The sequence below is a fragment of the Cyprinodon tularosa genome, unplaced genomic scaffold (genome assembly GCF_016077235.1).
Source record: "Cyprinodon tularosa strain WSP-4 unplaced genomic scaffold, ASM1607723v1 ctg402, whole genome shotgun sequence".
NCBI classification, from domain to species: domain Eukaryota; kingdom Metazoa; phylum Chordata; class Actinopteri; order Cyprinodontiformes; family Cyprinodontidae; genus Cyprinodon; species Cyprinodon tularosa.
The window spans coordinates 457,155-481,961 of record NW_024039122.1 but is presented as its reverse complement, the minus strand read 5'-3'; the positions used below and the strand labels follow the sequence as shown (position 1 = coordinate 481,961).

Genomic DNA, 24,807 nt, shown 5'->3' with positions numbered 1-24,807 from the left:
CTCCCCTTCCAAGCAAACATATCAGGATACCACCTGGTTGAGCTGTTGCCTATGGAAACCTAAGTTGCTTTGTATGAAGCAGTTCTGTGCCTCATATATGAATTTTGCAATTATCTGGTCAATTTAATGCTTTTTTAAAATCAAATTCTATCAAATTCCTAAAATAGAGTTAAAGAAAGATGGCCTCTTTTCTTTTTCTTTTTTTTACAGGTATAACGAATGTAAGAACAAGGAACGAAAGGTTTAGGTGAGAATGGATTTTTGCTGCAGTAAGCTGGATTGTGAGAAGAGTAAACATTTTGTGGTTTGGAATAAAGGAATCCACCCAACAGCTTTCAGAAATCAAATAACCTTTTTCTTTATAAGTGTGTGCGGATGTTTTACAATGAACACCGTAAAAGAGGGAGAGCCGTGTCTTTGTCAGTAGATGGGCCGCAGCAGAAAGAAGGAGAAAGGTGAAAACAAGCTTGACCTGGGAAACAGCCATTCTTCAAGGTATTTCCATGGCAACCGTGGCGTTGGATGTCTAGAATTGAAGTAAAAAATTTCAAGAGGAGGGTTAATTCATCCTTTCTTTTTTTTTATTGGTCACCATTTGTCAGAATTTTCCCCATTAATATCCTAGGATTTATGTTTTATATTAAATTAATTTAGTTAACTTTATTATTAACGAAGCAAATGTAGGCCTATGTTTTGTCTATGTTTTCTTTTATTTCAGAAAACATAGACAAGGTCCAGAAAATCAGAAATAAATGTAAAAAAAAAAAAATTAAACAAAATGTTATAAGAAATAGTAGAGAATGAGGAATTAGTGTTGAGCTTAAATAAATGTGCAGATTTAGAGAGAGACTTGCTGCCATCTAGTGTTTCTTCGGTAGATATCTGAATAGATTTTCAAATTCAAAATTCTTTCTTGAAGGTCTTTCTAAAAAATAAAAAAATAAACTTAATAGAGAAGCATGTGTGTTAACTTTCAGTCTGTGCATAATTTTCCTGTCCAACATCATTAAGGCAATGTTAGGCTCATTGTAATTGTCCCATACATGATATTGATGTTTAATTGATCTTTTAATGTATGAATATGAATATTAACCCTTCATGCACACTGCTCACTAAACTAAACAGCTGTTTAAGGATAGATCCCTGCTAGGTGAGGGATGTTGGTTATATTTGCCAAGAACATATTTCAGAGGGACTCTTTGTTTGTCCATACACTGACACCTTCAGGGCACCTGGTGTAAGTTCATTAAAAAAGAAAAACTTTTAACTGACAAATAGCTTAGCTGGAAATGTTGAACAGAACTTAGATAGAAAACTTAATTTTTAAGTTAAATTGTTTCTGTAAAGTTCCTTGTGTTGTGAAATTGTGCCATATAAATAAACTGATTTGAATTGAATTATTTTGTTCACTTACATTTTACTTTATTATAATTAATATAACTATATGAATTAAGGAAAGCATACATTATAAAAGCAAATTTTGAAAGTTATAAAGTTGACATTTTTTTCTAAATGGTCTTACATGTGCTGAGTAGAAAAAAGGAAGACATGCAAAGATATTTTTTTCAAACCAAATGATAAAGCTAAAAGGAGAAGTGTACATTGCCTTGCACTACTACCAACCCATAGTCTCAAACCTATGTATTGTGTGTTTGTGACAGTGTGGGTGTATTAGTGCTGCTGAGGAGGATTACTTATTGTATTTCACTAGCAGGGTCAGGACATTTTCCTAATTATCACCTCGTTTTTAGCTGGAAAAAATAGGTAAACCAAGGTTTAAATTGAGTTGAGGTTAAAGGAAGGATTTGCAATGGCTATGTTTGGTTAAGGCCAGGGTTAGACCATTAATAGTCTTATAAATTAACCAGAAATCAACAGAAATGAATAACACTTCACAACATAGTAAGACAAGTGTTTGTGTGTCTTTTTGGATTGATTGAGGTGATGCCTTTAGCTGGGTTAATTAAAAACACACCCTTCATGTAGTTTTGATAGAAAGGCACTGTTGAGTTTGAAATCTTTCCTAAATCGTGTCTGTAGAAATTCTCGAGCACAGAGAATTTTTAGCTTTTTAGTGAATCAAAATGTATCACATAAAGGTGTTTAAGTTTTCCAGGCAGTTGTTTTTGCTATTTAGGTGTGCGTGTGTCTACTGTAGGTGTTCTTTCATGTTCTGAAGACGAATAGTGTTTTCCATCAAGCCCACAAACACTATTATCTTATCCATATGGAAAATTAATTAAATAAAAAATTTAACCGGCTGGTGATAGGCTAGAAATAATGATGACTTAACAAGCTGGTTGCAGACTAAAGTAGATGAGAACCCAGTTAAGGCAAGGCGAGTCCTCACACTGAGCATGCATGCAGCACTTACCTAACCCTAACGTTTAAACAGGAAGAAACCTCCAGTAAACCAAGCCCAGTGTGAGCGGTTATCTGCTGACTGGGCAAAAGCTTCAAATGACATGAAAAGACTAATGAACACAGGCAAAGAGAACAGAATAAGATCAAAGATAGAGGAAATAAAACAGAAAGTTGCTGGAAACTACGGTGGCCCTGAAGTGCAAACTGCAACTACAAATCTAAAAGCGCAACTATATTAAGGAAATCGCAACTACATAAAGCAAAGCGCAACTAAATTAAGAAAAACAAAACTACATAAAGCAAAGCGCAACTACATTAAGAAAAATAAAACTACATAAAGCAAAGCGCAACTACATTAAGGAAAATAACACTACATAAAGCAAAGCGCAACTACATTAAGAAAAAACAAAACTACATAAAGCAAAGCGCAACTACATTGAGAAAAACAAAACTACATAAAACAAAGTGCAACTACATTAAGGAAATCGCAACTACACTGAAGACACACTTAAAAGAAGCTGGACTGTTCAGACGACGCAACTTCTGGTTCAGCGGTCAAACGGCACCGTCATCCAATCAGCGATGTCTCATGTTTCCCACTGGTACCTACCTTTTCCGGTAGGTTAATGTAGTTTTGTTTTTCTTAATGTAGTTGCGCTTTGCTTTATGTAGTTTTGTTTTCCTTAATGTAGTTGCGCTTTGCTTTATGTAGTTTTGTTTTTCTTAATGTAGTTGCGCTTTGCTTTATGTAGTTTTGTTTTTCTTAATGTAGTTGCGCTTTGCTTTATGTAGTTGCGATTTCCTTAATGTAGTTGCGCTTTGCTTTATGTAGTTTTGTTTTTCTTAATGTAGTTGCGCTTTGCTTTATGTAGTTTTGTTTTTCTTAATGTAGTTGCGCTTTGCTTTATGTAGTTTTGTTTTTCTTAATGTAGTTGCGCTTTGCTTTATGTAGTTTTGTTTTTCTTAATGTAGTTGCGCTTTGCTTTATGTAGTTTTGTTTTTCTTAATGTAGTTGCGCTTTGCTTTATGTAGTTTTGTTTTTCTTAATGTAGTTGCGCTTTGCTTTATGTAGTTTTGTTTTTCTTAATGTAGTTGCGCTTTGCTTTATGTAGTTTTGTTTTTCTTAATGTAGTTGCGCTTTGCTTTATGTAGTTTTGTTTTTCTTAATGTAGTTGCGCTTTGCTTTATGTAGTTTTGTTTTTCTTAATGTAGTTGCGCTTTGCTTTATGTAGTTGCGATTTCCTTAATGTAGTTGCGCTTTGCTTTATGTAGTTTTGTTTTTCTTAATGTAGTTGCGCTTTGCTTTATGTAGTTGCGATTTCCTTAATGTAGTTGCGCTTTGCTTTATGTAGTTTTGTTTTCCTTAATGTAGTTGCGCTTTGCTTTATGTAGTTGTGTTTTCCTTAATGTAGTTGCGCTTTGCTTTATGTAGTTGCGATTTCCTTAATGTAGTTGCGCTTTGCTTTATGTAGTTTTGTTTTTCTTAATGTAGTTGCGCTTTGCTTTATGTAGTTTTGTTTTTCTTAATGTAGTTGCGCTTTGCTTTATGTAGTTGCGATTTCCTTAATGTAGTTGCGCTTTGCTTTATGTAGTTTTGTTTTTCTTAATGTAGTTGCGCTTTGCTTTATGTAGTTGCGATTTCCTTAATGTAGTTGCGCTTTGCTTTATGTAGTTTTGTTTTCCTTAATGTAGTTGCGCTTTGCTTTATGTAGTTGTGTTTTCCTTAATGTAGTTGCGCTTTGCTTTATGTAGTTTTGTTTTTCTTAATGTAGTTGCGCTTTGCTTTATGTAGTTTTGTTTTTCTTAATGTAGTTGCGCTTTGCTTTATGTAGTTGCGATTTCCTTAATGTAGTTGCGCTTTGCTTTATGTAGTTTTGTTTTTCTTAATGTAGTTGCGCTTTGCTTTATGTAGTTTTGTTTTTCTTAATGTAGTTGCGCTTTGCTTTATGTAGTTTTGTTTTTCTTAATGTAGTTGCGCTTTGCTTTATGTAGTTTTGTTTTTCTTAATGTAGTTGCGCTTTGCTTTATGTAGTTTTGTTTTTCTTAATGTAGTTGCGCTTTGCTTTATGTAGTTTTGTTTTTCTTAATGTAGTTGCGCTTTGCTTTATGTAGTTTTGTTTTTCTTAATGTAGTTGCGCTTTGCTTTATGTAGTTTTGTTTTTCTTAATGTAGTTGCGCTTTGCTTTATGTAGTTTTGTTTTTCTTAATGTAGTTGCGCTTTGCTTTATGTAGTTTTGTTTTTCTTAATGTAGTTGCGCTTTGCTTTATGTAGTTGCGATTTCCTTAATGTAGTTGCGCTTTGCTTTATGTAGTTTTGTTTTTCTTAATGTAGTTGCGCTTTGCTTTATGTAGTTGCGATTTCCTTAATGTAGTTGCGCTTTGCTTTATGTAGTTTTGTTTTTCTTAATGTAGTTGCGCTTTGCTTTATGTAGTTTTGTTTTTCTTAATGTAGTTGCGCTTTGCTTTATGTAGTTGCGATTTTCTTAATGTAGTTGCGCTTTGCTTTATGTAGTTTTGTTTTTCTTAATGTAGTTGCGCTTTGCTTTATGTAGTTTTGTTTTTCTTAATGTAGTTGCGCTTTGCTTTATGTAGTTTTGTTTTCCTTAATGTAGTTGCGCTTTGCTTTATGTAGTTGCGTTTTTCTTAATGTAGTTGCGCTTTGCTTTATGTAGTTGCGATTTCCTTAATGTAGTTGCGCTTTGCTTTATGTAGTTTTGTTTTCCTTAATGTAGTTGCGCTTTGCTTTATGTAGTTTTGTTTTCCTTAATGTAGTTGCGCTTTGCTTTATGTAGTTTTGTTTTTCTTAATGTAGTTGCGCTTTGCTTTATGTAGTTTTGTTTTTCTTAATGTAGTTGCGCTTTGCTTTATGTAGTTTTGTTTTCCTTAATGTAGTTGCGCTTTGCTTTATGTAGTTTTGTTTTTCTTAATGTAGTTGCGCTTTGCTTTATGTAGTTTTGTTTTCCTTAATGTAGTTGCGCTTTGCTTTATGTAGTTTTGTTTTCCTTAATGTAGTTGCGCTTTGCTTTATGTAGTTGCGATTTCCTTAATGTAGTTGCGCTTTGCTTTATGTAGTTTTGTTTTTCTTAATGTAGTTGCGCTTTGCTTTATGTAGTTTTGTTTTTCTTAATGTAGTTGCGCTTTGCTTTATGTAGTTTTGTTTTCCTTAATGTAGTTGCGCTTTGCTTTATGTAGTTTTGTTTTCCTTAATGTAGTTGCGCTTTGCTTTATGTAGTTTTGTTTTCCTTAATGTAGTTGCGCTTTGCTTTATGTAGTTTTGTTTTTCTTAATGTAGTTGCGCTTTGCTTTATGTAGTTTTGTTTTCCTTAATGTAGTTGCGCTTTGCTTAATGTAGTTGCGCTTTGCTTTATGTAGTTTTGTTTTTCTTAATGTAGTTGCGCTTTGCTTTATGTAGTTTTGTTTTTCTTAATGTAGTTGCGCTTTGCTTTATGTAGTTTTGTTTTTCTTAATGTAGTTGCGCTTTGCTTTATGTAGTTTTGTTTTTCTTAATGTAGTTGCGCTTTGCTTTATGTAGTTTTGTTTTTCTTAATGTAGTTGCGCTTTGCTTTATGTAGTTTTGTTTTTCTTAATGTAGTTGCGCTTTGCTTTATGTAGTTTTGTTTTTCTTAATGTAGTTGCGCTTTGCTTTATGTAGTTTTGTTTTTCTTAATGTAGTTGCGCTTTGCTTTATGTAGTTTTGTTTTTCTTAATGTAGTTGCGCTTTGCTTTATGTAGTTTTGTTTTTCTTAATGTAGTTGCGCTTTGCTTTATGTAGTTGCGATTTCCTTAATGTAGTTGCGCTTTGCTTTATGTAGTTGCGATTTTCTTAATGTAGTTGCGCTTTGCTTTATGTAGTTGCGATTTCCTTAATGTAGTTGCGCTTTGCTTTATGTAGTTTTGTTTTCCTTAATGTAGTTGCGCTTTGCTTTATGTAGTTTTGTTTTCCTTAATGTAGTTGCGCTTTGCTTTATGTAGTTGCGATTTCCTTAATGTAGTTGCGCTTTGCTTTATGTAGTTTTGTTTTTCTTAATGTAGTTGCGCTTTGCTTTATGTAGTTTTGTTTTTCTTAATGTAGTTGCGCTTTGCTTTATGTAGTTGCGATTTCCTTAATGTAGTTGCGCTTTGCTTTATGTAGTTGCGATTTTCTTAATGTAGTTGCGCTTTGCTTTATGTAGTTGCGATTTCCTTAATGTAGTTGCGCTTTGCTTTATGTAGTTTTGTTTTTCTTAATGTAGTTGCGCTTTGCTTTATGTAGTTGTGTTTTCCTTAATGTAGTTGCGCTTTGCTTTATGTAGTTTTGTTTTTCTTAATGTAGTTGCGCTTTGCTTTATGTAGTTTTGTTTTTCTTAATGTAGTTGCGCTTTGCTTTATGTAGTTTTGTTTTTCTTAATGTAGTTGCGCTTTGCTTTATGTAGTTTTGTTTTTCTTAATGTAGTTGCGCTTTGCTTTATGTAGTTTTGTTTTCCTTAATGTAGTTGCGCTTTGCTTTATGTAGTTTTGTTTTTCTTAATGTAGTTGCGCTTTGCTTTATGTAGTTGCGTTTTCCTTAATGTAGTTGCGCTTTGCTTTATGTAGTTTTGTTTTTCTTAATGTAGTTGCGCTTTGCTTTATGTAGTTTTGTTTTTCTTAATGTAGTTGCGCTTTGCTTTATGTAGTTTTGTTTTCCTTAATGTAGTTGCGCTTTGCTTTATGTAGTTTTGTTTTTCTTAATGTAGTTGCGCTTTGCTTTATGTAGTTTTGTTTTCCTTAATGTAGTTGCGCTTTGCTTTATGTAGTTTTGTTTTTCTTAATGTAGTTGCGCTTTGCTTTATGTAGTTGCGATTTCCTTAATGTAGTTGCGCTTTGCTTTATGTAGTTTTGTTTTTCTTAATGTAGTTGCGCTTTGCTTTATGTAGTTTTGTTTTTCTTAATGTAGTTGCGCTTTGCTTTATGTAGTTTTGTTTTCCTTAATGTAGTTGCGCTTTGCTTTATGTAGTTTTGTTTTTCTTAATGTAGTTGCGCTTTGCTTTATGTAGTTTTGTTTTCCTTAATGTAGTTGCGCTTTGCTTTATGTAGTTTTGTTTTCCTTAATGTAGTTGCGCTTTGCTTTATGTAGTTTTGTTTTCCTTAATGTAGTTGCGATTTCCTTAATGTAGTTGCGCTTTGCTTTATGTAGTTTTGTTTTTCTTAATGTAGTTGCGCTTTGCTTTATGTAGTTTTGTTTTCCTTAATGTAGTTGCGATTTCCTTAATGTAGTTGCGCTTTGCTTTATGTAGTTTTGTTTTTCTTAATGTAGTTGCGCTTTGCTTTATGTAGTTTTGTTTTCCTTAATGTAGTTGCGCTTTGCTTTATGTAGTTTTGTTTTTCTTAATGTAGTTGCGCTTTGCTTTATGTAGTTTTGTTTTTCTTAATGTAGTTGCGCTTTGCTTTATGTAGTTTTGTTTTCCTTAATGTAGTTGCGCTTTGCTTTATGTAGTTTTCCTTAATGTAGTTGCGCTTTGCTTAATGTAGTTGCGCTTTGCTTTATGTAGTTTTGTTTTCCTTAATGTAGTTGCGCTTTGCTTTATGTAGTTGCGATTTCCTTAATGTAGTTGCGCTTTGCTTTATGTAGTTTTGTTTTTCTTAATGTAGTTGCGATTTCCTTAATGTAGTTGCGCTTTGCTTTATGTAGTTTTGTTTTCCTTAATGTAGTTGCGCTTTGCTTTATGTAGTTTTGTTTTCCTTAATGTAGTTGCGCTTTGCTTTATGTAGTTTTGTTTTCCTTAATGTAGTTGCGCTTTGCTTTATGTAGTTTTGTTTTCCTTAATGTAGTTGCGCTTTGCTTTATGTAGTTTTGTTTTCCTTAATGTAGTTGCGCTTTGCTTTATGTAGTTTTGTTTTCCTTAATGTAGTTGCGCTTTGCTTTATGTAGTTTTCCTTAATGTAGTTGCGCTTTGCTTAATGTAGTTGCGCTTTGCTTTATGTAGTTTTGTTTTTCTTAATGTAGTTGCGCTTTGCTTTATGTAGTTGCGATTTCCTTAATGTAGTTGCGCTTTGCTTTATGTAGTTTTGTTTTTCTTAATGTAGTTGCGATTTCCTTAATGTAGTTGCGCTTTGCTTTATGTAGTTTTGTTTTTCTTAATGTAGTTGCGATTTCCTTAATGTAGTTGCGCTTTGCTTTATGTAGTTTTGTTTTTCTTAATGTAGTTGCGCTTTGCTTTATGTAGTTTTGTTTTCCTTAATGTAGTTGCGCTTTGCTTTATGTAGTTTTGTTTTCCTTAATGTAGTTGCGCTTTGCTTTATGTAGTTTTGTTTTTCTTAATGTAGTTGCGCTTTGCTTTATGTAGTTTTGTTTTCCTTAATGTAGTTGCGCTTTGCTTTATGTAGTTTTGTTTTTCTTAATGTAGTTGCGCTTTGCTTTATGTAGTTGCGCTTTGCTTTATGTAGTTTTGTTTTTCTTAATGTAGTTGCGCTTTGCTTTATGTAGTTTTGTTTTTCTTAATGTAGTTGCGCTTTGCTTTATGTAGTTTTGTTTTCCTTAATGTAGTTGCGCTTTGCTTTATGTAGTTTTGTTTTTCTTAATGTAGTTGCGCTTTGCTTTATGTAGTTGCGATTTCCTTAATGTAGTTGCGCTTTGCTTTATGTAGTTGCGATTTCCTTAATGTAGTTGCGCTTTGCTTTATGTAGTTTTGTTTTTCTTAATGTAGTTGCGCTTTGCTTTATGTAGTTTTGTTTTCCTTAATGTAGTTGCGCTTTGCTTTATGTAGTTTTGTTTTTCTTAATGTAGTTGCGCTTTGCTTTATGTAGTTGCGATTTCCTTAATGTAGTTGCGTTTTGCTTTATGTAGTTTTGTTTTTCTTAATGTAGTTGCGCTTTGCTTTATGTAGTTGCGATTTTCTTAATGTAGTTGCGCTTTTAGATTTGTAGTTGCAGTTTGCACTTCAGGGCCACCGTAAAAAACAGATACATGTTATTGTTGCGGTTTAACATTGGAATGTAAAATATTTGATCACATACAATACGGAAAAGCAGTGCATCAATACATTTTGTAGCTACAGCCAATCTGTAATTATTCTTGGTTGATATGTTTTTTGTTTTTGCGTTCTCACCATATCCTGGTTTAATAACACCTTTCTGTTTATAAGGTTTCCATAGTTCAATATTACATGTTAGATGTTACCTCATTATTTTATTCATTTTTTTTCCTTATGAGCTCCACTTTTATTATTTACTCTCCTCCTCTGAGCTTCTTGCCTTTTCTCCCTGCTGCAGTTGCAACTCATCTCTGAAACCTGTCGTGTGTCTTCCTCTTCCTTCCCTACAGCGCTGCTGGATTCTTCTCCTTTTTCTGTCGTTTTCCTGCTCATGCTTCATATCCTCTTCTTCTCAAGCAAGTCCTGTTTAGTAATCACTAAGTACTTTTTAGTCTCTTTCACTTCTGTTTCCCTCTCAATTTTCTCATGCAAAATAAGTAATTAAAATTTGTCTTATGGGTGTCAAATACAATTGACTGTAGTATATAGTCTACAAATTCATCATTTATTCATTTATTTGAAAAAAAAAAAAAAGGGTGTAACTTATTGCTACATATGGTGAAGAGAAAAAGAGCATTTGACCAAAACAGAGGAAGTTGGTTTCTGGGTTTTTTTAGTTCCTCAGAGGGAGAGTATGAGGAACTAAAAGAACCCAGAATTAGCTCATCTCACTCTTTTTAGATTCTTTTAAACTTTCTTCATGTTCCTAACTCTAGACATTAAAGATGGTTTCTAGCTGTCAGGCATTGAAGCTGTTTAACATTCTTGGTAAGTAACCTCTGGGTGTTTTCATTAACTATTATGCTTTGGATTTAAAGTCTATTCAGTTGCATTTACTCCTTTTCTGTGTTCATAACTTTAAAACCAAACAATCTAAATCTACATAAGGGTAGAGAAAAAAACGTCCTCTTCCGGGGGAAGATAGAACATACATTTTTTGAGGTACTTTGAAATATTTTGGACGACACTTAAAGTCGGTCAGAGCTTATCCTCGTTTGCTCGGCTGTTTTTAACAAGTCAACAAGAAGTGGTTGCTCACATTTGTTGGTGGCAGAATTTTACTTTGTGGTAAGAAAAACATTTTATATTGTTTATTTATGTTTGTTTTCAGTTGAAACTATAATGTTAGCTTCATATTTCTGCTTTTTTAAAAGTAATGAGTGGAAATGCTATGGAATTTATTTTGCTTTTCACAAAATGAGCTTGAAGCAGAGGAACGTTTTCTGAGGAGCAGAGTATTTTTCTTATGAAATTGCAATAAATTTTAGCTTTGTCTATTTAATTTATTTCTGTGAGCTGATGGAGGGATGTAGGAGTGTGATGGCAGCCCTGTCTGAGAACATGTTGACCGTCAGCATGTTACTGAATGTCTTCTTCTTCTCAGGTGAGCTGTTTGATTTCTCATTTTCATTCGTAGACATTACTGGAACCATTTTTAGTCTGAAATATTGGATCCTGATCTTGTTTAAAGGCTCTTTGTGTAACAAGCTGTAGCTCAGCTGGAGTTTATTGATCAGGAAGTTTATCTTTACGACTTAGTTCATAACACTAGTGATCTATATATTATATTCATTATTTATAGTAGTATTCATCTCTATACTCATTCATTAGAAATACACATGTCCTGTATTTATGGAACCATTATTTATCCTGCACTTGCTGCTATTGCACTTCTGGTTAGACCTAAACTGCATTTCATTGCCTTGTACCTGTACATGTGTAATGACAATCAAGTTGAATCTAATCTAATCTAATCTAATTTTGATCCACATTGTGTTCATCTCTATTCTGTATTTATAGGAGTTCAGACTGGTTGCTATAAACCAGCCCTCAGCATTACTGCACCAGAGGAGATGGAAGCTCTGAGTGGATCCTGTTTGCTAATCCCATGTAGCTTTAGAGAGAAAACAGGAGAAACCATTGATGGCAGAAGAAAAACATTTGGAGTTTGGATAAAAAGTCATCCTGAGTTTAAAGATAATCATTTTAACGTGATCTACAACAGCAGTAAGCCAACGAACATTTATAACATGAACATTACTGGAAACCTGAAAAAGAGGAACTGCACCACTGTGTTTTTTAATGTAAACTCAAGTCAAACAGATAAATACTTCTTCAGGGTTGAGAACGGGCCGTTCAAAGCAACAGCTTCCTGTCATCCTGTTAATATAACAGTTAGAGGTGAGAGCCTTTTGTTTTTATTTATCTCTAATGTTAATATTGATGAGAGAAAATGAATTCAGATGCATTTCTGCTCCAAATGTGTTTAAAGTAGAGATTTTCTGGATCTCACTGTGTAAAATGTGTGTATGATGTGAAAGCACAGATTCAGCTTGGAGGCCCAGGATTGAAATCTCAGGTGATGTGAAGGAGAAGGACTCTGTCACCATAACCTGCTCAGCTCTCACTCCCTGTCCACAATCACCTCCTGAACTCACCTGGAATCTCCAACCAGACTCTCCCAGACAGATAGAGGAGAACACAGATGGAACGTTTAGAACTAAAATCCAGCAGATCATCACTCTGTCAGACACACATGATGGATACAACATCATCTGTTCTGTCAGATATCCTGTGGATGGAGGAAAACACAGCAAGACAGCAAAGACAGAAGTGACTCTGAGTCTTTCCTGTAAGTCATCCTGTCAGAACATCATGGTTCAGCTGCTTCTCATCAATAAACTGAAGGTGTGTCACATTTTCCTCAGATGCTCCCAAAAACACCTCAGCGCCCATCAGTCTATCAGCAGATAGCTGGGTGTACCTGAACTGCTCCAGCAGAGCCAAGCCTCCCATCAGCTGCTTCACCTGGTTCAAGAAGAGCAAACATGGAGCCATGAAAGTAGCTGAAGGAGATGTCAGGTTAACCGTCTCTGAGGGAGGAATTCACTGCTGTGAGGCCAAGACTGAAGGTAGAACTAGAGTTTAGTGTGAGTCTCAGTCAAACTACTGAGCTAATTTAACTTAAAAATACGAAACTCAACTCATTATTTTATAATTCGATTTGTCTTTTATCTATTTTTTAAGTAAATAATGTTTTTAGAACACTATAAAACAAAAAACCCCCACAAAACTATAGAGTAGAACTAAGAAAAGTTAGTTAGTTTAGTTTTCCACAAATATAAAGTTCAGGTATGAAAGTAGCAAAAAACATGTCGACAAAATATACCAGACTTAACTTCTAGACTTACAAACTCTATAAACAGAACTCTAAATATGAAGACATCTTCTCACTTTTATATCATCACTTCCTTTTTATCTAGGTGTGCTAATTACACTCATTATACTTCCTGTTGTTGCTGTGATCGTCTTCCTGCTAATATGGTGAGTATTATTAACTTCCTGCAAATTTTGGTTACCCTGACTTATAGGATGATATGTAATGTGATCATAAATAATTTTGCTGTTGCAAATGAAAAAAACAACTCTATATATGTTTGGCTAAGAGAAACTGAACTGTCAAAGCAGAATTCAGTTAGAAATGTCCCATTTTTCTTTTTTCCAAGCAATTGGTAGTTGTATTTCATAGGGGAATTCAAGTGGTTTTTTCATTTTCAATACAGTGCATTAAAAATATCTTGTTCCATTTGGAAAAAAATGTATTCTCCAAAATGAAGAAAAGTTGTTTATACTTCTCTAAAGAGGCTGAACAGTCAGAGAGTAACCCCTTAGCTCACATCACCGAACTTGGGTGGCTTTGACAACACATTTTGTCGCACATCGAACATCCACCAGTCAGCCCCATGATCAGCTCAAGCTGCTGCCTCTAATTACCCCCAAATCATTCCACCTGTCTGCCTTTACATACCTGTCTCAGTCTCCAGTTCAAGTCGAATCATGTGCAGTTTCAAGCCAAGTCCCACCCTTGGCTGCTTTTAACCATGTCCATTACGAGGTTGCCTCTAGGTACATCATGTACCGGGCTTCCTCTAGCCATTTCCAACCTTGGGCTGCCTTTAGCCACCTGCAATCCCAGGCCAACTCGAACCCTGTCTGATCCTGCGCTGCCTCTAGCCACGTCCAATCCTTAGCTGTCTCTAGCCCTGTCTGATCCCGGGCTTTCTTTAGCCAAGTCTGATACCATGATACCTTTAGCCAAGATGTGCCTCATGCCAAGGAAGAATTCATTAAAATTTGGTAATAATCAACATTATGTTTGAGTTTTAGGTATAGGTGTGGTAATATGTGGCAAATCTTTCTGCATGGCAAAAGTCCTCTCTCTCAGTGTGCACTTCTAGTTATCTATCTTTTATATAGACCTAGACTCTCTTAGCTTGTGTCTTTAATTATTCTGACAACTTTTGGATGTCTTCCAGGTTCTTAAAAAACAAACGTACTGCTGCACAACACAATCAGGTGAGTCAATAGTGAACCAGCTTTACCTCTGCACTGTGCTCTGATTGGACAGTTGGACAAACTATCCATCTTCACATACAGGGCCGGATCTATCAATGGTTTGCGTGTATAAAAACGTGAGCTATTTCACTGCGCACGCTAAAAAATGTACAAACTGATCTATCAACAGCGTGCTAAAAGGATTTGGTCTTTAAAACGTGCTAAATAGCGCCTCTTATCCATTTAGTACTTTTTCTGCAATGAATATGCAATATGGGGCGTCTACACCCAAAAGTGCGTCTTGTGGGAGGAGATCATGTCAATATATTAATTTAGCACTCGCAAAGTGATTTATTAAACCTGAAAGCAATTTTGCTAACGGTATCTGACTCTATATTTAACACGTTTCAAAAGAAGGTGCAAATGGTCTGTATGCGTAATTGCGCACACATGGCAGCGATTATTGTCGCAAGAAGGAGACATTGAAATGAAGCAAGGAGACGCAGAGAACGCATTTTTTCACTCCGTGTGAATATTTTTGGAATGAACGAGGAAAGGATCATCAAAACATTTAGTTTATCCAGCATTGCCATTTTGGAGCTGCAATTCCAGTGATTTGCTCCTCACAGAGCGTCAGCTGTACCTCAATGCTGGTCAGAGGACATCTCATCTACTGTGCCCCCTCCTGTTTTGTTCGCAGATGTTTTGTTATATGCCAGTTTTTCTTTGGTTCGCCTTCTAATATCCTGGTATCTTCTTTTTACTTCATCCACTGTTCGCAAGGTTTCACCAACAGCGTTTACTTTATTACAGATTTGTTCACATATAGCGTTCCTCTGTGTGACAGGCACACTTCTTTGCTGTAGCTCACTTAAATGTCTGTTGGCTTCATCCACCAATACCTCCATTTCCATGGGGTCGAATTTCCTTTTGCGCCTTCTGCTGTCCAAACTCACCATGCCGTAAACCACAAAACGCGCAAAACTATCATTTAAATAGGGCGTCTCCAACAGTTTTGCACCTGCCACCAGTTACGCAATCGCTCTTGTTAAATCACCCGCAAACCATGGTTCAGCCCCTCGCGCAAAATTCCAGTTTGCGAGCGCAAATTACTGCACGCAAAATTGGATCTTGATAAATCCGGCCCATAGTCATTTAAATGCTCTTTGTTCTGTTCAAACATCTGTTGTTAAATTTAGAAAATTCTTAGTTTCTCAGTGTCAAATTTATTGGTGCATATAAGAACAGAAATTAAATGTTTTAAAATTATAATTGACTTTTTAAATTGATTCTAAATGTTGGATTTTTTATCCATGACTTCCTGTGGCTCTGAGGCATAAATACGATATGACACAGAATTAATTCTGTTCACCTCACTTCAAAAAAGGAAACCAAAGAAAACCTGCTATTTCAACCTATTCTCATTATGTATGAAATCGTACGGATGTACGAAAAGGCATGCACCGTAATTTCGTACCTTTTGGACTTTTTATTCGTTGTATGCGCATGCGCATCTGACGCCCCATCCACGAATATAGAATATAAATAACAATTAGCCCGAACCCTGACCCTAACCCTAAGATATAGAACAGCAAGCAACGTATTTAGAGACATGAATAAGTGATGATTGCACTGTTTTTCCCATTTTTACGTCTGCTTTTTTTTTCTGTCTGCCAGCGCATACGCACTGATGTGGTTTTTTGAGGAGAAACGTCCAAAACGTACGAAATAGTGTGCATAACTTTACGTACGATTTCACACGCACTGATAATGAGAATATGTTGGCTATTTAGTAAACCAGACCTAAGAATTAGGGAACTGCTCCTTACCTGGGTATCTATATCTGTCCCTGTTTGCTAGAATGTAGACGTCGTCAACTGATACAAACAGGCCTGGATACGCAAAGTGGCAAAGGGTCTCAGCTTTCATTCAACATGATGCCAACAGTTAAGGAACAGATATTTACTACCAATATATGGTAAATGGCCTGTACTACTATAACACTTTTTGAAGTCTGGAAACTCTAAAGCAAAATTCAGTCATTGAATCATTTTATGCAAATATTTACATATTGGTGGTACATGATGTGCTATGGATCTATTATTTTGTACTTCTTGTCACGGTTCAGAACAGAAGACTCAGTATTCAGGTAAGACAGACAGCGGGAATACTCAAAATGTGTTTATTGAAATAAACAGACTGCAGATCTGTTTTAGCTAGGGCGTCTGAGGCAGGAAGATCTGGGGGAGAGGAAACACATGTTAGTGACCACTATAACCTCACGGAGGAGGATAAGAATGCATGAGTCACTATCATGGTTTAGAGTACAGTCCATGTCCAGAGAACGAGGTTGATACCAGCCAGTTGGCTGACATTACGGAGCGGTTGCCTCAAAGAGAGTTCCAGACGCCAAAAACTTGAAGATTACAGAAGTGAACGGAGATCAGATGCAAACAAATAAAGGAAGGCAGGATAATCCAGAGGGCAAAGTCAAGAGGCAGATCCAGGTTTAGTCTACAAGAAGAATCCATCTGAAGACAGGTCGGGCAAACAGATCAGAACAGGGACAAGGAGGCTAAAAGGTCCAAAGACAGAAACAGGTCAGTAATGGGCAATCAGACCACAATCAGTGAAACTAGAATAATTTTCACACCAAAGGCTCAAGAATAATCTGGCACTGATGACTTGGAGCAAGCAATTTAAATAAAGGCAGGAGCAGGTGGATCAGATGAGCAGTAATGAGAAACCGAGAGTTAGACGGGTGAATAAAACGATTAATTAAGTCAGTCATGAGCACCAAGATCATGACACTGATTTTATATTTGACCTGAATAATATATATATATATATATATATATATATATATATATATATATATATATATATATATATATATATATATATATATATATATACACCTCAAGAACTCAATGAAGCTGGAAGCCAATGCAAAGCCAATAGCACAAGTCACCATCAAGTGCGGCATATACCAGGGTGATGCACTATCCCCACTGCTGTTCTGCATAGGCCTGAACCCCCTCAGCCAGATCATCACAAAGACTGGCTACAGATACCAATTCCGAAGCGGAACAATCATCAGTCACCTCCTCTACATGGATGACATCAAGCTGTATGCCAGGAGTGAGCGAGACATTGACTCACTGATCCACACTACCAGGATCTACAGCAATGACATTGGGATGTCATTCGAACTGGACAAGTGTGGTCGCATGGCCTCAAAGAGAGGGAACATGATCAGAACCGAGGGGGTTGAACTACCAGAAGGCCACATAACAGATGTTCAGGACAGCTACAAATACCTTGGGGTGCCACAGGCTAACGGAAACCACGAGGAGATGGCAAGAAAGACTGCCACAGCTAAATACCTACAAAGAGTAAGGCAGTTCCTGAAAAGTCAGCTGAATGGGAAAAACAAGATCCAAGCCATCAACACATATGCCCTACCAGTCATCAGATACCCCGCTGGTATAATAAACTGGCCAAAGGAGGAGATAGAGGCTACTGAAATCAAGACAAGACAGCTCCTTACAATGCATGGAGGGTTCCACCCCAAATCCAGCACTCTGAGACTGTACACCAAGCGTAGCGAGGGAGGCCGAGGGCTAGTGAGTGTCAAGACCACTGTCCAGGATGAAACAACTAAGATCCAGGAGTACATCAGAAAGATGGCCCCCAAAGACAAATGGCTCGGTGAGTACCTCGGGCAGGAGAAAACCGAAAGTGAGGACAAGAAAGAGGAAGGAGAACCATCATGGAGGGACAAGCCGCTGCACGACGTATACCACAGACAAATAGAAGAAGTGGCTGATATCAAAAAATCCTACCAGTGGCTGGAAAAGGCTGGACTGAAGGACAGCACAGAGGCACTAATCATGGCAGCACAAGAACAGGCACTCAGTACAAGATCAATAGAGGCCGGGGTCTACCACACCAGGCAGGACCCCCGATGCAGACTGTGCAAAGATGCCTCTGAAACAATACGGCACATAACAGCAGGGTGTAAAATGCAGGCAGGAAGTGCATACATGGAACGCCACAACAGGGTAGCTGTCATAGTGTACAGGAACATCTGCCATGAGTATGGGCTGGAAGTCCCAAGGTCAAAATGGAAGACACCTCCTAAGGTAGTTGAGAATGACCGAGCTAAGATCCTATGGGACTTCAAGATCCAGACTGACAAACAGGTGATGGCTAACCAACCAGACATCGTGTTGATCGACAAACAGCAGAAGAAGGCAGTAGTGATAGATGTGGCAATCCCAAGCGACAGCAACATCAAGAAGAAAGAACACGAGAAGCTTGAGAAATACCAAGGACTGAAGGAGGAGCTAGAAAAGATGTGGAAAGTAAGAGCAGCAGTGGTGCCAGTGGTAATTGGAGCACTGGGGGCTGTGACCCCCAAACTGGGAGAGTGGCTACAGCAGATTCCAGGTAAAACATCAGAGGTCTCTGTCCAGAAGAGCGCAGTGCTAGGAACAGCTAAGATACTGCGCAGAACCCTCAAACTCCCAGGCCTCTGGTAGAGGACCCGAGCTTGAGGATGACACATACCACCCCACGAGGGGTGAGAAAAAAGTATATATATATACATATATATTTTTTTTTTTTTATGTTCCCCACAGACTCCAGCTGCTGAGGAGCTCGCTCTTCAAATCCCAACTAATGAGAGACAGGAAGATCTTCATTATGAGGATGTGAAGTTCATAAAGAAACCTTCCTGTGTGTCACAGAGCAGCAGCAATGAGCAGCAGGAAACGCTGTACGCACAGGTCCAAGTTTCCAAGGTAGTGAACAGATCATCTCAGACTGCTGACGGACCAGAGGATCTCTACTCTAGTGTTCAGTGAAACTGTCTCCATCAATGACAGGATTCTAAACAAACAGACTATACTGATTATAGTAGTTTTATCTGGTTATATTTCTGGGTTTGGATGCAGAGTTTGCAGGGTTTGGTGAAGCTTAATGGGTTAAAAGAATTTTACTTTGGTTAGTTCTCCTGATATTTTTTTTAATCTCTTCATTTCAGTAATGATGTGTTAATACGATAACACAAATGCAAATGTTTTGATCATGCTGGTAATTTGTAAACATATTTAATATTTTATGGTAATGCTGCTTTCAACAAATATGTAATACTTAGAGTCTTTTTAATCTTATTATTTTAAAGATCCTGTAATGTTTCCCTCTTTTCTAATGTCAGAAAAACTGATATATTTTCATTTGCTTTAGTTTTGTTACATGAATCCCAACATCTGGAGATTAAACTGATTTTAAGGATTAAGTCTAAAGAAAAAAAATGTCTCTGGTTTTGTTATATATTTTTCATAGATCATTTTACATATTTCAGTTAACTTTTAGTCCGTTAATATTCTTTGATTTACATTATTTTGCGTTTAAGTCAACCTAAACATGCATCTGCAGAGGACATATTAACTATACTCCAAGGAGCACTGGAGCATGATGGGAGTTCTGGCTTTTTGTCCAGTATGTATGGTATAAATCAGGCAAAGAAGGCAATGACCATGTCGACAATAAAAGAAATAAGAAGTGTAATAAAATAAAAAAACAAGTTATGTCTTTCCTTAAAGGAATAGTACACCCAAAACATGATTAGCCTTCATTTTCTACTCACCCCCATGCTGAACAACACTCTGGAGTACTTTTTTGATATCTCAAATGCATCTGGAGATCTGGGAGGCTTCTTGCTGTCTGCTGACATTCAAATAATGGAGGTCTATGGCGCCCGAGGCAGAAAGGTCCATAAAAGTCCACAAAAAACGTGTCAATATTCCTCCATACTGCTCGTCCAATGTATTCCAAGTGTCCTGAGTGGGTAGCGTCCATAATTTACTCGAAACAAAGTCATTTAGAATGTTTTTAGAGCATAAACAGTAGTGTATAGGACTTCCTAAAAGCGCGTTCACGAGTCTACGGAAACCGTGGCAGACCAAACCAGATGCGCATTCAGCGTCTGCTCTGCCAATAATGCAAGCGTAGAAGAAGAAATGTGCTGTTTACCTGTGCAAAGAAAGAAACAACGAAAGAAAAATGTCTGAGGACTTCAGTGTTGAGGAAGAGCATGAGTTCTTTGCCGAGCTGAATGCGCACTTTCATCTGGTTTGGTCTGCCGCGGTTTCCGTAGACTCGTGAACGCGCTTTTAGGAAATCCTATACACTACTGTTTATGCTCTAAAAACATTCTAAATGACTTTGTTTCGAGTAAATTATGGACGCTACCCACCCAGGACACTTGGAATACATTGGACTCCAGAGTGTTGTTCAGCATGGGGGTGAGTAGAAAATGAAGGCTAATCATGTTTTGGGTGTACTATTCCTTTAACAGTTCAATGCAGACAGAAAACGTTTAGATTCAAGATTTCAGGTTTGTTGAGCTTCTTTGGCTCAATCACAGGCGCCTCCTAAAATGATGGAGGCAGACATCATCAGAGGTCATGGATTGGCAGGATGGAAATGGTTTATGGTAAGAGCCAGGTACAAACAACACCAGTTGAGGGGCAGAGGTGTCGATCTCTTATTATCCTTATTTTTCCTCCCTAATCCATTTAGCTGAAGCCACTTTATTGGGTTTTTCCAGAATAATCAGCAAGGCAAAGTAAAAAGAGAAAAGACTCCCATTCCAAATTAAAAGCATACAAATATAACCAGTTAACAAACTGCTTGCAGTTTTACCCTGAAAGATCTGAACGTATGTGGGAGGTTAACTCATCTCTGTCAGACATCAGCCTAAATTTTAGATATAAAACTACTTCCTTCTGTGTTAACTACTTCCTCAGTTGTTGCATCATCATCATTCATAGATATTATATATGTAGATGCCTCATTGAGTGGGTTGGCCCACTGCTGGGGTGTAACTGGCTGTCCGCCATATTGGAGGAGGCAAAGCTGCGCTTTAATAGGTTTCCTTCCTGACTACCTAATGATCTGCTACATCTGAGTTTTGAGATTGAGAAAAACTGTTGTTCATGTTCTGTGAGAGACATTGAAACCACGGATCAATTGTTTTTTTCATTGTAATTTGTCAAATGTTTTTTGGCAAGATATCTTTAAATGGCTCCACCCTAAAGTTTGCCAACTGATTTGTTTTTCTCTGAAGGACATTTTTTTTTTATACGGGACCGTATCTCAGTGTAAAATAGTCTGTCTAGTGGTAAATTCTATTTTAGTTCTTGAAAAGAAATGGAGACTCAAATCCAAATTTAAAGTGATTCCAAAATTCTGTGATTTTATCAACACAATAGCTCCTTTGTTTACCTATTCAGCAAAATAATACTGAGAAGCTTCTTTCCTGTTATAAATCTGGACAATTTTGTATACAGGTGTTATTTTGGATTTCTTTTCATTATTCAATTCCTTATTTTTTCCATCAATTATTTGCCTTCTCATCATAGTCTGGTGGTGTATTTGTACAATTTGTAATTGTTTGTATAAATTTGTTTAGTAAAAAACACAAATAAAATTTTAAAGCATGTGTTAATGGTATATTTTTTGTTATTGCCCTAGCTTTAATTCACATAAGATAACGTGAGAAAAAGGTAAAAAACCTAATATGTAAAAGCTTCTCAGATTAGTGCAATAATTTTACAGTTATTCACATTTCATCAGCTGTAAAGTAGAGCAAAAAACTCTGTGCTACAAAACAATATATGAATAACAATAAAGGTGATACATCTGGACCTCTGGACTATCAGTAATCACTGCTGCCACCTGCTGATTTAGAGGGAAACTGCTTATTCTGCCAAATGTCTGTATCTCACAAAGTTAGAAAATCCTTTAAAAATGTCTGTATCCAGATTAAGATCTAAATCATCACCAAAATGTAACGGATTCTTCCTTTCATTTTAATACATTTATAACCTTTTAGTTTTTTGGAAAACAGACAAATCAAAGGTGATGAAACCATCACCTCCTTGGCAGAGGTAATAATGTTGGTGACGAACAATTACAAATATGGAGCAGGTGTGGGTGGAACTAACTAGAAGGAAGCCGAGGGGGGAAAAAACAAGCCCAAGGTGGCAACAGAGAGCAACTAAAGACTGCTTGAATATCATGGAAAATAAAACAAAGATCAACAAAACATAATAACTGAAAACTAAAAACTTAGACTCCCAAATGGGGAAAAACCATGAAACAGAATCTATTATAATTAATCCTTCAACTTTGGTGACAGGATAAGAAAGATACCTGTCAATAAATTAGTATATTGAGCTCTATGTATGGTGAACAAAAGAAAATGAGAAAGTTTTGCTTGAGGGAATAAAAAAATGCCATGGGTCAATCCCCCTATTCATTCCAGGAGAACAGTTTCTTTTCAGAGAATTGGGATTAGAACAGTCCTGTACAGGATTAACTACAAAATCTAAAAGGCAACAAAAAATGATTTTTTTTTTATTTAAGCATATATTGTATAGTATAAATTATTTCGGTGCAATTAAAAACACTTTTTTTTTCAATCGTACTGAACATTTTTATTAAATTGTTTACAAAAATAAAAAGCATGAATGACACCAGCTATTTAACACTGTACAATACATGTTTTGAGTGACTAGAGGTAACAAAAATACACATTTGAGAAACAAGTGCAACAAAAGGCTAGGGAAAAAAACAGTATCATATTAGTAGCATTTTAAAATAAGTATTCAGACATATCATCATATGTTTTCCATGAAGTTTTCTATGTCTTCACTGTTTTGATAGAGGAGAAATAATCTTTTAAAAATTCCACAAGCAGTTACTGCATTATTGCTCGTAAATGTGGTGTTCACTTAGAACAGAATATTTCCTTTAACATTGCATTTGCCAGGAGACACACGCAAATAAAACAATAACTTAATAAAGCACAATGAGGAAGTAGTAAAAAAGGCACATAGATGTATACACCGGTGGGGGTTGTTTACTTAATATTTTCGGCAACTGACTGCTGAATTTTAAAGATGATAGAAGTCATCTGTCACTTTGACGAATTGTAAGTCCAACCCTGACCACTTGGTGGCATAAAGTGTAATAATTAGCTTGTGCAATTGTAACCTTTTTGTATATTTTAGTTCCCAAAAACCAGGAGAAGGACAAATAAAAAATTTCGAACACAATAAACAATACCTCCAATTCACTTTAACAGGTTACACAATTCTCCACCACTTAATTACCACAATTCCAAAGAACAGTTACCGGCAGAGCCAAGGAGATAGGAGAATTGGCGTCAATCATAAACATTTTAAAGAGCAGTGGTGATGCACGTAGGCTCAATAGTTCAAAGGAGTTAGTTGCTCACTCTAGAATTGCCATAGACATAAGCAGAGCGTAACATTTGTGCATGGAAATACTAATGGTTTTTGAAAAGGTAAGTTGTTCAAAGAAATTATGGTTTACATCATCAGCTCATGGTTTTCCCTTACATTTAACCAGCTTAGGAAAGTTAACAATTAAGATTATGGTCAAATTATTACTATTTGGGCTGCTGTAAATTTGTTTTTGTTTTTTTGTTTTTTTATAAACTAAACGTTAAATGTTGAAACAGACTCTAGATTAAATAAAAAGGACACATTTCACATGGTAAACAGAAGTATAATGTGGAGGAAAACCTCTCAGTCAGTAAGATTTTTTGTAATGGTTTTTGTATTTTGTGAAACAATCACCAAAGGTATCGTTTCTTTCATAGACCTGTCTGTATATTGAAAAACATTTACTTTATTGGACAACCGAACGCCATAGCAACCTAACTTGCTTGGTCTTCATCTTGTGCAAGTCTCTTATTCTCCATGGCTTTGGTTGACAGCTTACATTACTTGTAAGGTGATCAGCAAAAAGAGCGATATGACATTTAAATCAATTAATGTAAAAAGACTTTAGGAAGATATTTGGAAAACTAATAAAGAGTGACAAAAAACCTAAAACTGTTAGTAAAGAACAAAAAAAAAAAAAAAAAAACACAAATTCCATTAGAACTCAGTAAATAAACCAGTTGTGTTACAGTTGCTGATTGTTTCCAATTTGTTTTTAGTAGATACAAATATTTAGCAAGAAACAGTCTAATTACATGGACATTAAATCTAGAACATTGAATTTTATACTGTTTAGTATTGTTTTAGAGTAACTGTAACCCCTGTAATATGCCAAATAATATCGCTTAAAACTATAGTCTTCATGGATTTCACAGCATGTCATTTTGATTTAACAGTAAAACCCAACAATAAAAAACAAACCTTTATATCACAACAGGGTCAATAATATCACAGTAAACATTTTAAGGATTTCACAGCATTCAACATCAGTACATTGAAATACTGTATATAAATACGTAACTGAACTTGACACATATCGTCCGAAACACTTAAGTAGTACCTAAATGACTGACTTGGCTCACACAGGATACGGTGCAGCTGTGGTGAGGGAACTGTAAGGAACCTAAACCATCAAATCAATAGGCACACTTATATCAGCAATGGTGCATTATAGCTGCAGTTACTGTGTGGCTCAACTGAATGATTCTGCAAGAAGAGGGTTTAGCCAGACAACGCAGAGATCCTGTGTCAGCTGGCGGGAAACACATAAGCCACACAGGAACAAGTGAGGCACCTCACAGGAAGGAGTTCCAAAAAAACAACCCATCACTTATGTCAGCTTGGCTAGTCTAAGCAAAACGACAAACATGAAACAGGGCTATTGGAAGATGGAAAATTATTTTTGTCCTTGACCTTTGAAGAAAAAAGTGAGAACTCAAAATTAGGAGTTTAATGTTCATATTATACCCAAGTTTGTTGGACACAGGTTAGTGTTACGAATTAGCTGAGAGGTGGAGTTTTTTTTCTGTTAGACAGTGTCATAAAATGAAAGAGATGGATCCAGTATTCAAGGTGAGACAGTCAGTAAAAATATTTCAAAACGTTTAGGAGGTGATGAGAGCGAGTCACTTACCTGGTTTAACAGTTCAGTCCATCCTCTCAACCATAGGCAGGATCAGCCGATCTACTGCCAATGAGATGCGGCACTGAGCCGTAGAGTGGGTCCTCGATGCAGCAACCCCAGCGAGCAAGCAGGACTCCGATCCAAGACAGGGATTAAGATCAGACTGTTGTAGTTC

At 36.3% G+C, this 24,807-nt stretch overlaps 1 protein-coding gene across 1 annotated transcript; it reads left to right on the top strand.

The window, feature by feature from the left end:
* Positions 1–9,988: 9,988 nt before the first annotated feature.
* Positions 9,989–19,289, top strand: LOC119791862 (B-cell receptor CD22-like). Its single transcript, XM_038298204.1, has 8 exons — positions 9,989–10,121; positions 10,650–10,737; positions 11,154–11,534; positions 11,680–11,985; positions 12,062–12,265; positions 12,617–12,677; positions 13,670–13,709; positions 18,332–19,289. The coding sequence occupies exons 2-8, from the start codon at positions 10,653–10,655 to the stop codon at positions 18,554–18,556; spliced, it is 1,302 nt and encodes a 433-aa protein (XP_038154132.1). The 5' UTR covers positions 9,989–10,121; positions 10,650–10,652; the 3' UTR covers positions 18,557–19,289.
* The last annotated feature ends 5,518 nt before the right edge of the window (positions 19,290–24,807 follow it).